The 18344-nt window shown below is 35.6% G+C and overlaps 1 protein-coding gene across 1 annotated transcript; it reads right to left on the bottom strand.

Moving 5' to 3' along the window:
- Positions 1-374: 374 nt before the first annotated feature.
- LOC117331076 (ATR-interacting protein-like) lies at positions 375-18341 on the bottom strand. The gene is made up of 13 exons (XM_033889672.1): positions 17372-18341; positions 16406-16539; positions 15397-15847; positions 14673-14780; positions 13715-13895; positions 11943-12510; positions 11297-11443; positions 6892-7038; positions 5852-5940; positions 5442-5673; positions 2753-2839; positions 1759-2014; positions 375-1232 (listed from the first exon to the last, which is right to left on the bottom strand). Exons 1-13 carry the CDS (start codon positions 17997-17999, stop codon positions 1129-1131), a joined length of 3132 nt encoding a protein of 1043 aa, XP_033745563.1. The 5' UTR covers positions 18000-18341; the 3' UTR covers positions 375-1128.
- Between the last annotated feature and the right edge of the window lie 3 nt (positions 18342-18344).

The raw sequence follows: 18344 nt of genomic DNA, 5'->3' as shown, positions 1-18344 counted from the left end.
TATTATGTAATTATAGTGTATATGGGACTCATTTTCGTGTACAAGGTATTCCAAACATCTAAGTCTAATTGCTCTTGTTTACTTGTAATATTATAACATGTACCAGTATCTGAAATATGTTTGATGTATCTGAAATATGTTTGATGAAACTGTTTGCTACAAGTATAAGAAGGTCAAATGTTAAATTATAGGTTGCAGAGATGTACAATTGTACTTCTGGTATGAAACCCATCATCTTAACAATCTTTAAGATTCTTCAAGGAAAGATACAGAAGGTATGAACTGATGTAGGTAGGAAACAAATCCATTGAGGAGTGGACAATAACAACATACATTTGTTTTTCCAAATGGTACAACAATGACATAACAAAGCCTTTACTGTCGATTTTATTTAATAATAAATGTATATGTATATGTAATTAAGCATCACATAATATACATGTAGTTAAATTGCAGAATAAATAATAAGGAAATCTTAATAGAACATCTTATCTATGAACAACTTTCCTATGATACTGTTGACTTTGCTAGTTGATAAAAATATTATAGTTCAATCAATATCTTACTCCATACCATAAATTTGTCATTATGTTGGGGCACACTCTTAACAATCAATATTTGACATAAGATGAGGTTCTCACACCACAACAGACTATCATATTTAATTGTTCAGCAAAATTACCAATAAATATAATTTCATTGTACATCCACTGACTTTGAGTCAGAAATAATATATTTGAGTCAGAAATAATATATTTGTTGGTCTCCTGAGCTTATTGCAGAATAAATACTTATTGCAGAATAAATACTGTCTTTACACACAGTATTTGATATCTAACATTCCCAACATACTGCTGTATGTGGTACATTGCTTTACCTTTTTGTATTGCACATAAATAACTGTTTTAACTACTATAAATATTCCTTTCACACAATCAAGTTCTGATTTATCTCTTAAATGGTTCTCCATTAATGTTAACAAAACATTCATAACGTGCAGAGACTGCAATAGAAACAGACTGTCAAATTCTGAAATTGTGATGACTGATGTACAATATAAGCATTTGTGTGAGATGGCCTGTGGTGGTGAATTCTTTAATACCAGTGGTTCTTATATATAATTAAGGGTCAGGAGCTGTCCATTTGTTGAATATCTTCATCATCACCCTCACTTTCCTGTGATAATTCATTATAATCTTCATCAAAGTCCCACAAATCTCCCAAAGCACTTACTGTAAAAAAAAACATAAAATCATAATCACAAGTGAAAAAGTTTCGTTTTTTTCCAAATAACAAAAGAGAAACAAAATGAAATTCAAACTGTTGGTTTTCCCTTTTGCTGTCATAATAGATAATAGCTGAAAAGGCTCATTGAACCTAAAAAAGGATCACACAACCTTTGCATATCTTCAGTATTATGAAGGAGAGTGGCACTGGAGAACAAATACTGTAAGATTTTGTGATTTGTATCTTTAATCTTTCTTCTTAATTCTAAAGAAATAATAATGAGCTTGCCACCAGCAGAAATAAAAGGATGAGTCATGACACAAATATACTATGATAACACTTCAAATTTCTGGTCATGTGACCTTACACTCTAAAGACTCACATAAGAAGTATGAAAATGTGCTGTATTTTTAGGGACTACAAACCATTATTAAGCTAATATTTCCAATTTCCCTATGTAAATGTTTTTTCCAAAATATTACTGTCAGCACTACTCCAGTTTGAAGCGAGAATTACTTCAGAATTACTTACATTCATGGGAATGATTGGCTGCGAGTCGTTTGAAGACGGTAGTGAGTCCTGTGATCAGTCTGACATACTGGTGTTCCACGAGGTAATGGTGTTCAGCGAAGTGATCATCTCTCTGGTAAAGTGCATGTAACAACAGCAGTCCTTGTCTTAATTGAACCAGCAGGTTTTCCTGTCCCTCACTACCCAATCCATCCTTCTCTCCCTCCTCATACAACAGAAGAAGGCGGTGCAGCACCACAACTACTGTACGTATTACCTGTCAAACACAGCAACAACTTTTACTGACATGGGTGTGTAGTGTATCCTATATACATACTACCTGTATTACACCTCACTCAGAACAGACAACAAATAACACTTACAGTGTAACCATTGGTGGGGGAGACAGGTGTTGATATGAGGTAGTGCATTCACTACACTATACTAACACTAACTATTGGTAGAAGAGACAGGTGTTGATATGTGGTAGTGCAATCACTACATTACACTACACTAACACTTAACCATTGGTGGAAGAGACAGGTGTTGATATGTGGTAGTGCAATCACTACATTACACTACACTAACACTTAACCATTGGTGGAAGAGACGGGTGTTGATATGTGGTAGTGCAATCACTACACTACACAGACCTCTAAAGTACTCTCACCTGTACACCATATTAGATACCATTACAATCACATGTCCACCATGATGAGTTGCCACTGGAAAAGTAACTCCTTAGTCTTGCTTTCACGACTTTTCACTACAGGCAAGACAATAAATCTATGTTCTCCATTTTCTCTTAACTTGAAATGGGAAATCTTTTCAACAACATTGGTGTCGTTACGTTGCAGTCGGAACTAGCAGAAAAAGACCAGTGACTCTTACTGACAATGAAGTCAGTCCTCGTATTGGGACGACTATGATTGCAAGAGGGTTACAACATGTGATCAACCTACTCCAATCAAATACACCGTTACATAAGTTAGGTAAAGTAATATGACACACTTACCTGTACACTACACCTACAGTCACTCTGTAGAAGGAGAACTGCCCCTCCTTTGTGAACACTGATTATGTTGTAGAGACAATGGAAAAGCTGGAAAAATATAAACATACATATTAACCCCTATACATCCTTATCATACTATAGAGTTCAATTAAAGTTCAGAAACAGTTTTTAAACTGATCCATTGTAGTTTCTACAAAGATATACAAACAAAATAGTGAAATCATTTCTGATTTTATACAAAAACTTTTAAAATGAATGTGGTGATCTAAATATGAAGTCATAGTGACCAACATACAGTGTAAACAGGTAAATTTTGCCAAGATATATCTTTAAACCAAGATACTGTAGTCAAAGTTTAAATCATGTTAAAAGGAGCTGGAAGAAATAAACTGTGCATACTAAGAAGCATTTGGATTATACATGTATGCAATGATGTTTCCAGGGGCATTCAATTCCAGCAACCAAATGCCTGTAGTTAGTTTTTTCCATCACATAAACAATGGTTTTGTTGTAATTCTAAAAATGTCAGGTTTTTATGCCAAAATGTACATTAATTAATCCACGAAATAAAATTGACCTCTTTTGGCCCCGCCTACCAATTGTATAATTTTGAATCCCCACCCATAGGGATACTTCCGGTCAAATATGAGTGATATCCATTGCCTAATATAAGAGCAGAAGTTGTTTATATCAATTAATCCAAATTGACCCCTTCTGGCCACACCCCTCAGGCCCCCAGGGTGTCAGCCCCACCATTTGTATAATTTTGAATCCCTACCCATAACGATGCTACCAGACAAATATGAGTGATATCAATTGCTTAGTTACAGAGAAGTTGTTTATATAAATTTATCCAAATTGACCCCTTTTGGTCCCACCCACTCAGGCCCATGTGGGTCAGCCCCAAAATATGTACAATCTTACTATCCATTGCTTTAGAGAAGAAGTCCTTTATACGAGAATGAGGGCTGATTGATAAGTTGTGAGTCTTGTATTTTAGGAGGTACTCAAGGATGTTCTTTTTAAGTCTTACTATTCTCTGACTATATAGGGCCGTGTACTCAAGGACTGGTCTCATTTGGTTAGTTTATATTGAAGAGGTAACACTCTAAAGTAAACAAGACAAGCGGCTTTTGCAAAATGGACAAAATTGGTTAGGGTTAGAGCAATCTAATTAAAATTTAGATGGTCATTCTCACTACGTTACATGAACATCCAACAACATCCCATAAGGGATCATGTTCAGATGACCTCCGATATGTGTGTATTTCACTTTCAGGGCAAATTGTCAATTTGGCGATGCAACATTTCATCACAAATTGCATTTGAAGCAAACCATTTCGGCACAGCATGTATATAGCTATATGCTTTGTGGGACGAAATGACTTGAAACAAATTGACAGATTATACCAGCTATGCACTTTAGTCATGCTAATTCGGACACGTAAAATTCACTTCCAAGATTCTGGAAGTAGTCATTTGATTAGCTAATCCAAAAGGTCACCCTGACGTGACCTCTTATGGGATGTTGTTAGATGTTCATTTAACGTAGTGAGAATGACCATTATGATTTTAATTAGATTGGGGTTAGAGTGAAAGAGTCTGTCATTGCCATGACTGCCATTCACAATGTGGCTTTAAATTGATTGAGCATCCGCCTTATTCACCTGATCTCGCTCCATTAGACTTTCATCTATTTCCAAATCTGAAAACAGCTATTTCAGGCCCCCTAATTAACCCTAACCCTTATATGCAGATGATGATTTTCTGGACAGCCAAAAGGAATTCTATAAAAGTAGCATTGAGGTTAAAAACACTGCTGGCAAATGTGTATAGATACTGAAGGGGATTACCGTATATGACCTAATAAGGGCGCCTGCCCTAATAAGGGCACCCCTACCTTTTTTCCAAGTAAAAAAATCTTTGACAGAGTGTCAAAATGGTGTTCAAAAGTAATAATTCATGTGAAATGTTTTGCTACTTTATGTGTTCAAAGTTTTCGTCACATTTTGTCTATTCCTACAGATGTCAGTGCAAAGTGCACCCGAAACTAACCACATACAAATAATAACTTACCATCTTTATTTGAAGATAAAGTAAAAGACTTCATTCTTGTTGTTAACTAACTATTTTTTCAGTACAGAAAGCTAGTAAAAGACATTGTAAATCAATTATTAGGTCAAAGAAAACGATGTCTGACATGATCTGGGAAATCACCTGTCTATAAATAGAACACAAAAGAGCTCCATTAGAACATTAATGGTGGAACACATGTTCTCTGGTCTAAAGATCAGCTGGCAAGGTTTACAAGTTTACAGGAATATTCAAGTGATGTTTAAGCCTAATATATATGATAATGAATAGATATCTTCATCTGGATTATTTTTATGACTGAATATTTTACTGTTTCCACAGCCTTGGGTATTCTGCTATAAAAGGTATAGTCTGTTTCATAAAACTTCAGAAAAACAAATCTTAATAAGGGCGCCCCAACTGTCAATTACCCGTGCCCTGTGCCCTTATTAGGTCATATACGGTATGTTGAAAAATAATACAATATGTCTGGCAAAATTCAAATCCTTCAATACTAGGCTCACAACTTATCAATCAGCCCTCGTATATATTTAGCCAAATTGACCCCTTTTGGTCCTTTTGAACATTTGAGCTAATTTAGTACATGTATACTCACTTGTATGCTGGCCTGTAGACAATATTCTGAGGAGACCTTAACCATAGTGCCACTACACACATTGTACAAAAGACAAAGGAGACAGCCATCAGGCCCTACATACAGGCTGGACACAAAGGAGTTAAACTTGACCAGTGCAGTCAGCAACTTCATTCCTCGTACAACCACAGACCGATCACTTTCACAATCTATACAATTAGCTAGCACACTGCTGTGGAGCAAGGGAAGTAGCCTGAAACACAAGTATACACATGTAATATATAGTGTTTTTCTACCGACAAGATTTGGTAATACATGCTTGTTATAACCAAACCATTTAACAAACTGGAGTCTGAAGTTAACAGAAGTAAGATTCCAGTCAATAAATCATTTAATATTAGATTCTTACTCATTGAAGAAAATAAACTTACTGTGGGACCTGATCTTCACTAAGGTGTGTTGCTAACACTGTCAGAATGTCCAAGGCTCTTTCTACAACACGGACACTATATTTGTGTGCCTGAAACACCAAAGGACAAAATAACAAATTCAAACCCTGTGACTTAAAACATTATTCTAAACTTGTTTGTTCTGAATAAACATCAGAGTCAGGAATGTACAGATGTTACATCCCCAATATTATTACATTAATCTTTTCATCAGAAATTGTTTTAAACATTTATCTTGTATTTTTCCCACCTTTAAAGTCTGTCATGATCATATATTTGAATGAATTTGGTAGTACCACATCACGCCACACTGCTACCAATAACCTAATGCCATGACCCTTCTTTTTATTACATTTTTACCAGTGAAATATCAAAAATTATTCATTCTATAAAAGTGATATTTTTCACTAGTGAAAAATATCATATTTATCACTAGTGAAAAATATCACTTTTGCTGATTTGACCAATCAAATTAATGATTAGAAAATACCAAAATAATTGACCAATCAGAAAGCCCGACATATATCTCAGCACCTGGACAGGGGGAACTACATTTTTTGTTTACAAATTATCGCTGTAGGCCTAGTTAGCATATGGGGTAGGTTTTTCGTTGATAAAAAATGTAATAAACAGAATATCTAACAGTGTTTTCAGTAATACCAAATATATTTCACTCGTGAGGCTAATATTTAGATATTTTTCACTCGTGCTGCGCACTCGTGAAAAATATCAAAATATTAGCCCCACTCGTGAAATATATTTGGTATTACTGAAAACACTGTTAGATATTCTCTATGTATCGAAATTACATTGCATTCAGAAGGAGTTCAGTAAATATTTTAACACATTCAAGTTTCTTCACAATAATAAAATAACCTACATGTACATATATATACTCTAAAGATTCTTGGTTCATAATAGTGACCACTTACTTCCTGATCTCAGTTGGCGCATTTGGACATTCTAATAATACACCCCTCACACTAATACACATTCCTCTCTTATTGAGACCAGATACTTACCCCCTGCCCAGGGTTAGCAAGGCTGAAGATTTTTCTCAGCAAGTAGATGTCTTCCAAGTCTGACACCTGTGACCTTGAACATGACCCAGAGGAGGAAATACTAGTATCAAAGTTTGTACATACATCTCCATGCCTATCTTCAATTACCTGTCAACAAATCAATTATGATGTGTGAACTACATTATCATTCAGGTGTGACTGCAATATACATGGGCCAGGTGTGACCGTACCAATAACTTGTCAATTTCAAGAGTCAGCCAATCACGCGTGACTACATGCATATACTAGATGGTGACACCTGAAGGATGTCACAGATGGAATGAAGTGTAGTAAGGGGCGATAACTCTGTGTGAGCGTGTTTTGTCAAAATCGCTCAATATCTAAGTTTCGACCAATAAAAAGACTGTTGTTCGTAAAGGCAACAAAACCCATCAAGTTGAATTTGCAGTTCCCTTAAAACCCCCATATATCAAATCTGATTGAAATTGAACATTATCTACATTTCGACCAATCAGAGGCCAGGAATTGGCGACGATTTTGTTTAAATGTGAAAGTGAGGCTACGAGAGCGACCGGTGATCAATGATGTATCTACATATCAAATTTCATCAAAATCAGACAATATCTAAATTTAAACCAAGCAGAGCTCAGTTGATGGCGGCCATTTTGTTAAAATGTGAAAATCAGGTTACGAAAGTGGCTGATTTCCCATGATGTACATAAAAATAAACAAGGACCCATTGGAGGGCCAGAACATACGCCCGGGCAATATTTGACACTTGGAAGGGGATAGTTTCACAGGTTGTAGTGCTCCGGCTCATCAAGATGTATATTTGTGTCAAGTTATGGAGAGCCTGGGTCGGGAAGTATTGGAGTTATAGTCTGGACAAGTAATATCATCAATAGGGAATAACGCCGCAAATACGGGTGTGAGGGGCATGATTTTGGTATGGGACACTCCGGCTCATCAAGATGTATATTTTTGTCAAGTATGAAGAGCCTGGGTTAAGTAGAATTGGAGTTATGGTCCGGACAAGTAAAATCATCAAAGGGGAATAACTCCAATACGGGGGTAAGGGGCATGATTTTCGTATGTGACACTCCGGCTCATCAAGATGTGTATTTCTGTTAAGTATAGAGAGCCTGGGTCGAGAGTTATGGTCCGGACCACCCGCCAACATGATAACATTATAATGTACGTCGGGTCGGGCGTATAAAAATCATTAAAACAGGACAATATCTTAATTTGGAACAATTTCCTCACAACATAGGGATTAACTCAATTTCCTCACAATATAATCATTAACTCAATCAGATGTAAATTTTCATGATTTTACAGGAATTAGCTCGCACCAATTTCAATCTTGGAGGAAAAGTTAATAATTCATACTTGCGTGAGGAAAATCCAAATTTTTAGTATGTATGATAGAAGGAAATTTGTTTGTTTTTTTGCCTAAGCTATTTTAATAATATGCTATTTCGAGAATTTCCCTGAAGTTCAAAGTCATGATCAGTGTCAGTCGTCCATATCAAGCAAATAAGGAAATGTCTATTACATTTGTTTTAAACAGTTTGCAACTTCTTATAGTGTTTGGAATCACTATAAAGTTCTTGATCGATCGATCATCAACAATTCTTAAACAATCCATGATCAATTATTGATCGATCATGAATAGAAAGAGAAATATCAATAATCACTACATTATAATTTATAATAAATTGATATCATGACCAGATGAGCGAGTTAATTCCTTTTATCTTTCCCTGATGAAAATTCGGTGATTAGCAAGTTTTGAATTTTTCTAAGTGAATTAGAATTCTCAATATCTAAATAGCTTGAAATTGAGAGAATAATTCTACAATATGAAACTAAAACCAGATTTCTGGCAAAATTTCAGAATATTTCAATTATTAGAACAAAGAGGGAAGTTGATTGCAGTCAGAGGCCTACAAAGTAGAATGTGTCTCCTGATGTAAATATATTTTCCATGGCAGTGTGGGCCTTAAAACAGAAACATACATTGCGAACTGTTTACACAAGTCCCTGTGCAAGTCACAGTATTCTACCTGTGTGCAGATGGCATTTTTAAGACTATTCTGAACAATTTTGCTAATTAAATCAAGTTATCTAATTCTTTGATATTGTCAAATAATCTCTATACCTTTTGTAGTAAGTTAAAATAAATCCAAATATTAATTGACTTAATAAAATAAAATATATATTAGATATGGTACATATTACTTCAATGTAATTTTTTTTAGTTTAAATTTGTCAGAATTGGTTTCTCGCACCATTTTTCCTTTGTTGTATGTGAGCGAAATGTTTAATAAAATATGTTACAGGAAATATGGTATTTGAGGCAAAGATATTTCAAAATTTACTGATTTTTACCTGTGCGCATATGACATTTCCAGGGAGAATATTTTGTAAACTTATGATTACTAGGTAACTTCTATTAATACTTTAATATGGTTGTTTTCTAAAATACCTTTGGTATGAAGATGAAATTACTTTAAAATCAAAATATCAAAACAAATTATGTTAAATTGATGACATGATTTTAAACATGAAATTACTGAATTTAACTTAATGTGACATAATAATTAAGTTGTTTTAGTATAAATTTGTTACACCAGGTTGCTTGCAATCCTTATCAATTGCAAACACAATAAATTAAATAATAACCGACATATTCTAGGATAATTTTGTCAGAACATGTTGTCCACACATTGTTTTCTTTGGCACATGTAAAGAAATGTTGAAATATGTTGATATAGTATTTTAGGTAAAGACATTTGAAAATTTACTTATTTCTACCTGTGTGCAGATGACATTTTGAAGAAAAACTATCTTATATATGTTTAGTAATTTTCTTTAATACATTTTTTAATATGTTGATACTGATTTGAATTCAAAATATAAAAAAATCCAACATGGTTCTTAAATAAGTTAATTTAACTTAATGTGACATAATAATTGACAATATTTTAGCATAAATTTATCAGAACAGGTTTGTCACAAATTGTTTTCTTCGGCACAAGTAAGCGAAAGGTTTATATATGTTGTACGGTATTTGTGGCGAAGAATTTGAAAATTTACTACAATTGTTTTCAACATTTACATGCATGCAAAAGATTATATGATTTAACCCTGTCCAAAGGCACAGTCTCAATAAAGGGCATGTAACAGCCTTTTTAATTTCAAGTTATAGGCATTTGAATATAATAGACCAGAATACTATTTCATTAAAAATTTCAAAAATGAATATGATGTAGGCCTGCTGTAGTGTAGTGAGGAAGTTTCCAGCTCGCAGTGTAGGTGGTTCAATTTAAATAGTTCTACAAAATTAAATGAAATCTTAGCCATATCTAAGTCGCCCGCGTTCTACATATGCTTGTAATGATTTTTATAATGTTCATTGATAATACTAGTCTCTCTCGTGCGAGTAGGTAGCAAGACAAACATGCACGAGTAAGGCATCGCTTCACCGCGGGACTCTAGTAAGTCGACTGTATGTCAGAATATGATCGGTAAAAATTAAAATTTATTTCATTTCTCCTTTCACAAGGTAATTCATATATCAGAGAAGTTGCAAAGTAGTAGTCTTGTGTGTGTGTTCGTTCACGAGATAGTGTCCGAGAGAACACGGTTCTGTGTACATTGTCACCTCAATCTGGAGATTCCCGTTGTTATTTTTAGACGTAAACAATCACAGAGTCGAAGCTAGTCACAAACAAATACACAGACTATCGAAATAGTTCTATCAATCAATTAAAGTTGGAGACAAAGCAGAAGTTTAAACTGTGTTTTCAAAATGGCGGCTATGGCGGCCATCTTGGATTTCGGACCATCCCGAAAAATAACAACACTTGGTCAGGACCATCTCAGGATCATTTCAGGCAAGTTTCAGCTCAATCCCACTGGTGGAACTTGAGAAGAAGTTTGAAATGTGAAAAGTTTACGCACGGCGGACGGCGCACGACGACGGACGAAGCATGATGACTATAGGTCATCCTGACCCTTCGGGTCAGATGACCTAATAAACAGAATATCTAACAGTTTCTTCAGTAATACCAATTCTGAAGATACTGAAGTGCTGCGCACTCGTGAAAAATATCAAAATATTAGCCCCACTCGTGAAATATATTTGGTATTACTGAAAACACTGTTAGATATCCTCTATGTATCGAATTACATTGCATTCAGAAGGAGTTCAGTAAATATTTTAACACATTCCAAGTTTCTTCACAATAATAAAATAACCTACATGTATATATACTCTAAAGATTCTTGGTTCATAATAGTGACCACTTACTTCCTGATCTCAGTTGGCGCATTTGGACATTCTAATAATACACCCCTCACACTTATACACAGTCCTCTCTTATTGAGACCAGATACTTACCCCCTGCCCAGGGTTAGCAAGGCTGAAGATTTTTCTCAGCAAGTAGATGTCTTCCAAGTCTGACACCTGTGACCTTGAACATGACCCAGAGGAGGAAATACTAGTATCAAAGTTTGTACATACATCTCCATGCCTATCTTCAATTACCTGTCAACAAATCAATTATGATGTGTGAACTACATTATCATTCAGATGTGACTGCAATATACATGGGCCAGGTGTGACCGTACCAATAACCCGTCAATTTCAAGAGTCAGCCAATCACGCATGACTACATACATATACCAAGTGTGACTGTACAATACCAATAGTCCGTCAGCTAGGTCTGAGTTTACATGTGTCAATAGTCAGTGAAGTGTGACTGTACAAATACCAATAGTCTGTCAGGTCTAAGTTTACATGTGTCAATAGTCAGTGAAGTGTGACTGTATCCATCATCAGCCTCTCATGCATGATAGAAACAATGGTTTGTCAGCCATATCCTACAGCATGACTAGTTCTGATGGGACCAAGTTTTCTTCACACTATGCTTCACTCAGCTACTCAAAAAGTCAATTACATTTGTATATTCATTTTTCAGTGTACATTTGTTATAGGTTTTATACAGTATGTATTTATAAGTTACACATGTGTAAAGTGTACATACCTGTACTGCTCCACTCTCCCTTACACTTGTGTTTGTGTGAGATTCAGGTGATTCAAGCAAAACCGCTCGAACACTTGGGCAGAACGACACGAGCTTGTGAAGAATGGATAGAGCAGCAAGAGCTAAAGCCTCCAGATTGTTGGCAAAGAGACCAGAGTCTCTGAGGAGGAGGGACAAGGAACTGCTGAGTGATTCTACTGAACTGTCAAGACTGCTGCTTCCTCGTGAGGATGGAGGACTCTGGGGGCTGACCTCTACTGCAGAGGACAGCAGGTCAAGGTAGTGTCCAAGGTAGTCTGCCAGTAGGGGCAGCAGTAACACAGCACCATGGTCAGTGGGAAGTTCCTGGTCACTGGTTATTCGGGGAGCATGGGCCACACCCTTAGTAACAGGAGCATCAGACTTAGCAGCATTACTCAATATACTAATGCCAACTCTGTTGAAAGAATCATCACCACACTGCTTGTTGTGTAACAACAAAGTCTGTATGCCTTGAAGTGCTAATGTTCGGTGTTCAGAGGATCCAACACAAGGTAACTGTTTAAATGCAGGTTTGGTGTCAGAAGGCCTGAAAACAAAACATATCAGTGTGAAAATACTTAAAGCTAACAAAGTGTAGAAAACTTTTATCACAGGTATACAGTAAGTTAAAGATATATTTAACCATCTGTTGCTTTAGAAAGATTGATTCTGGCTATAAATTTTCTGTACATGTCTTACAGAAAAGTAATTATGATATGACACTCAAATAAACAATTTTTATTGTATAGTTAACATCATTTTACTGTCAAGGGCTTTTCCCCTTTCAATTTGGATGCAGTCTTTTAATGTGATTTTTTGGGAACAAATTCATAGAATCAAGAGAACATTTTCAGGAGTAAACTGCAGATTTTGGATTCAATAAGAAATAATTAGTTAGAAATTGTGCTAAAATTCACCTCCAAAACATCCTGTTGTCACACATATTTCCTACCTTAGTGATACTGTATAATTATGAAACTCTTCTAAAATTATAGTTTGGAGTTGATTATAAAAAATGTTCCACAATATATTAAACTTCCATATTTCTGTGGAGCTCAAAGGAACAAAACGTCATACATTTTATATATATATATATATATCCCATTGTTTTATAAAGTAGTTCCGTGTTTGTATTCCAAACAAGTCCGTAAATATTAGAATGGAAACAGATCAACTTGACCTACACATGGCCAAAATGTGGGACATAAAAGGAATCTTAAAGCAGCTAGAGGTAAAATTAAATGGCATTAGTTATGGTGTAGCACCTTTTTAAACTTCTAAGAGCAAATGCAAGCCTTGTGACTAAAGACAGACCAGGTATGAGGTTTGGAGTAGCGATTGTTTGGATTTTCACCTTTGTCTAGAAGTAATTACTTAGCTAAGCCTTGAACGTTCAATTTTATCTGAGAAGATAGGTAAACTATATTGGGTCAGAATTATTGAATTTGAAGATGCATTTTATAATGATTACTAGGGCTTTACTTTTACCTGTACAGTCGTGAACTACATATGTACTAGGGCTTTACTTTTACCTGTACAGTCGTGAACTACATATATACTAGGGCTTCACTTTTACCTGTACAGTCGTGAACTACATATATACTAGGGCTTCACTTTTACCTGTACAGTCGTGAACTACATATATACTAGGGCTTCACTTTTACATGTACAGAAGTGAACTACATATGGACCTTGCAAAATTATACTGAGCTGTTCATGTTTCATGGAGAGAAGGCACTAGAACACTATACCTTGGCCTGTTTGGTAAAGGGGACAACATGCTACTGCTGCTGTCTCTGTCAAAGTGGAGACGTTGTAGATCACAGCTTCCTGTTTGCGTGTGTAACAGTCCCACAATGCCTTGGTCGACACCTCCTCCATTGGGAGACGTATCCAGTAGACTAGATACAAGCTGAGCTCCATTTAATACCCCTTAAAAAACACCATTGTGTCTGTCATTTACACTCCAGAAATTCCAGTACTATAATGAGGTTAGCAAAATATATGTATACATGAGAAATGACACATTTTATAAATTTATTTCCATTATGAAAAAGGTAAAGTATTGCAAACAATTTGTAGCCCACATCTCAATATTGTAACTGTGACACTTCCATTCCAAGAGATTGTTGTATTCTAAGAACAAAATGTTCTCTAAATAAAGTTTGATTGTTTGCTGGGTTTATCGCCTCGTGAACAGCCAGGTGGAGTCCCCTTGTAGTAGCTGGTGACTACCTCACTAAACAACAAACTGGAGACCCATCGCATGCGCTATCTAGAGTAATTAGGGTAAAGTGTCTTGCCCAAGAACACAACCAAGACAGCCCAGATCAACCGGTTTCTCAGATTCCAGAGAGACATAAACCGACACTGATAAGGAGGGCGAAACCGAGCAACTCTGATCTTCACCTGACAAAGGGACATACAATGAAGGAAAGGCAACAACTCAGTACGCACAATACTTAATGATCCCCTTGGTTAATTTCTAACCTGGAAAATCCACAATTGTGAAAGAGGATATGAAATATGCTTCAGAAGTGTGACAGACTGATTACAAACCTATAGAACCTGCAGAACACAAACTGATTGTCCTAGAAACATAAACATTCCTCTATATCAATATCCATATATTGCATTTGTGTATTTTGCCAATGTTTATGAACCTAGCCTTGGTCACATCATCAATCTTATCTACATGCAGACAGTTACCTCCAGGATGATCAGCCACAGACAGAAACAGCCTCCTCCGCCTTAAACACCTGGTGACTGGAGTGGAGCTGGCAGGGGTGGTTACAGTATCCAACACAGTACAAGTACCTTAAAACACATAGGCCACATTGTTAACTTAGTAGAGCTGCAATGGTAAGAAAAATTCAAACCATATACCTGTGAAATGAGCTGTTAATCATTTTAATTATTTGTTGGTTTTCTTGAAGAACACAAATAGCATGGCTAAGAAAAGTGATATACATTGTAATTTGTATATGATCAAATTAAGGGAAAATAATCATAAACAATTGTCTGTAAAAATGAAACATTTCAATTACAAAACTCAACTGCATGGTTATATTTCTTGTTCGTAGTACAGACATCTCTAAATTTATATAGGTGATGTTCATGCTTGCAGTTATTACCAGTAAGTTTGAAAATATACATTTTTTGTTTGATTTAAATTGAGTATGCTTAGATTAGTATATGACATACAGCACATCTAACCCTTACTCAAACAATCAAAGTTACCTTTAAAGTTAAAGGTACTTTGTAGTGTTTGAATTGATACTGCACAAATCATATTAAAGCAAATATTTTCAAGAGGCGAAATGATACAAATATTTGAGCTGACAATGTCATGGTATCATTTATGGCCTATCCTCATATAACCAAAGCAAACAAACACTTCCACAAACAGAGAGGTGACTTGTTAGTACCTTACCAGTATCTTTTGTACTCCTGTCTTGTAACATTGACAGTCGTGCTTTTGCCTTAGGAGATCGGTCATCAGCCATGAAACTGTGTTTTGTTGGAAAACTACTACTAGGAGAGTGAGCTTTGTCTTTGTTTGGTCGTGGACTGTGTTGGGGTACTTTCCTTGGACTACTGCCCACATATCCTCCCTCGACTGGCTGCTGTCTTGACTCCAGACTACGACACCGTCCTTGTAATTCTGCTATATCCCTGTCCTTAAACTGTAACTGAGTGCTGAGTCGGTCAATGTTTGCTTGGAGATTTTTTTCTCGTTCACTTTGTTCTCTTTGATGCTGGTCCAATGCCTGCATTCTCTCCTTCTTGGTCTGAGTTATCTCCCCTTCCTTCTTTTGTAAGTTATCTCGTAATATTTTTATCTCTCCATCTTTGTTAGACAGCTCTTTTTTTGCTTCTTGTAACTGAGAGTAAACACAATATCATATCTATATACGTTCATTCAATAGAAATTAGCAACATATTACACCAGGTGTTTTTTCATCGCTATTGTAGATGTTATGAAATGAAAAATTAACCTCAAATCTCTGACTTCAGTAATCTTCCTTTAATCAGCATGTACATCCCACAGACCCACACAGTATCAGGCTATGACTTTCATGAAGTAGCATGGTAAAATTTTAACATATCTAGTTAGCTTGAAGAGAAAAGTTTCTCCTAGAGTTTATAGATGTACAATGTCTTGATAAAAAGACCTAGCAGCTATAAAGTCCAGACTTCATTTAAACATATACATGTATATGTGTTATGAATAAAGTTTGTCATTCCAAAATGATTTTTGATGCCTAAATTACATGCGTGTTCTGCTGGACTCTATAATGCCACTTTGAGCCCTAGTGTTTACCAAACTGTGTACTTTTTTACCATGATTCATGCATCATCCCATGGTATGCACAATACTACACCTTTTGATTATGCTTGCACGCTATATCTTTACTGGTGCCTAAAGATAATCAACTCACCTGAACATTGATGTCTTTACTATCTCTATGAACACTTTTGCTAACAACTTCCTGGGTCTGGGAGTCTGAATGGGAAGCAGGAGGGATACTTGGTCTCCTTGACAACTGGCTGACTGCCATCTCTACAGAAGACTCTACAGAAATTAAATGCAATTTTTTTTATTACTGTGATAACAATAACTCTCTAATAAATGACCAGAAGTCTCCAAAATGCTTTCCATATGCATTTCCATTATCACCTTGATAACACCCAAATAATTTAATTTTTGTGAAAACGGACGGGAGAGGAAGCGAAGAAAGGGTCTAGAATTCTGATGATTTTCAGACGTTTGGACTCATAAATTTGCATGAGAAATATAACAATCAAGGAATGTATAAACAGTCAGCTAACTATTAAATTGCAATTATCTTTTTGGAGAAATATAAACAGATATTTTGCCAGTGAAAAAGTTGCTGTTAATAAAGTAGGAAATGCAGTAATTAACGTAACTAATTATATCAGGGCGTGATGCATGTCAGGACCAAGATTTCAGGAATTAAAAAAATATATATATAAATAATTGGTATACAGGCATTGGAAAGTAATCTAATTAACCAATGAAATATATTTCTAATGTTAAATCGATGTGTTTTGCTATGCTAAAAGAATTACAAAAAAACATATAATGATAAAAAAATACTATAATGCTCATAATAAAAATGAATACACTAAAAACATTTGGTTTTGTTTTGTTCAATGGATGGTTTATTTTTCATATATATTTTTTAGACTTATTGCCAATTAATAAAGTGAATAAAAAGCTTATGAACATTTATATAAATCTAAGATACAATCTCTATTTAAGTCGACCACTCTCCATTAAGAGACAATTTTTTAACTTCCCTTGAATGGTCGCTTAATACAGATTTGACTGTTATACCTAGTAATCAGCTGTAAGATATATACCTACACATGGAATTACTCACCAGATTTCAGACTAGATGAGCTGTGATGACTACCAGCTGATTTTGGTGTAACAGGATAGGAACTTGATGAGGAATAAGATGCTGAGCTTGAAGTGTTTCTGGATGAGAAAGACAATGATGTATTCCGTGAAGAGGAGGAGGAATTGTTGCTGGAAATATTTTGTGGCTTAACAAAAGAGCCCCGACTGCCAATTGGCAGTGAAACAGGATTCGGAGTAGTTAAATTCTGTGGTGCGGCCCTCGAGCTGCTCTGATTTGGGTTGGTGCAAGCTGTCTGTTGGTGTGTAACTTGCGTGATCCTATTACTGTTACCTGTTGGATGTGTTATTGCCTGTGATGCCATTGTGTCTATGTGCTCCAGGTCTGCTTGAGTAAATTGTAAGTCAAAGTCATCATCATCCCAGTCATCCATCTCCCCTCTGTAACCACCTTCAGTTTTCCTACGTTTTGAAGGAGGATGTTGCTCCATATCTGAGTCAAAACAATTAATTCTCTTCTTTGGTATCTTACAGGATCTTGAAAATACTTCACTGTTTTTGTATTTAGTAAAGTCCCTATCCACCTGATTTTTCTTTGGATTGATGGAGAATTGTCTCCCTTTTATACAGGAAAAGAAATTTAATGCCATTAAAGAAAATCATATGGGGCATTTACATCAGTATGGTCCATACGATGTTCAAATTCCACCAAGTATAACCGTTTATAAACACGTGAATAATACATTCGTTGAACTGTATTTGTCAGAACTGCAGCGTTGGTCGGTAGGTCTTATAGTTGTCAACACTGTTTGTTTCATAAGAAGTCATGCTCAAAACTGGCATAAAATATCTAATTAATTATTTGATAAATGCCAAATACATGGCTTCGTTGTTTACGTAGAATTTTAGCTGTTGTCGAACTCATGCTGTATCAACGTACAACAGGTAGCCTACAATATCAATATCGTAGTAGAAGTTCTTTGCATTTACCGCCA

Source organism: Pecten maximus, chromosome 7 (assembly GCF_902652985.1).
Source record: "Pecten maximus chromosome 7, xPecMax1.1, whole genome shotgun sequence".
NCBI lineage: Eukaryota > Metazoa > Mollusca > Bivalvia > Pectinida > Pectinidae > Pecten > Pecten maximus.
This window is presented reverse-complemented; position numbering and strand designations above follow the sequence as displayed.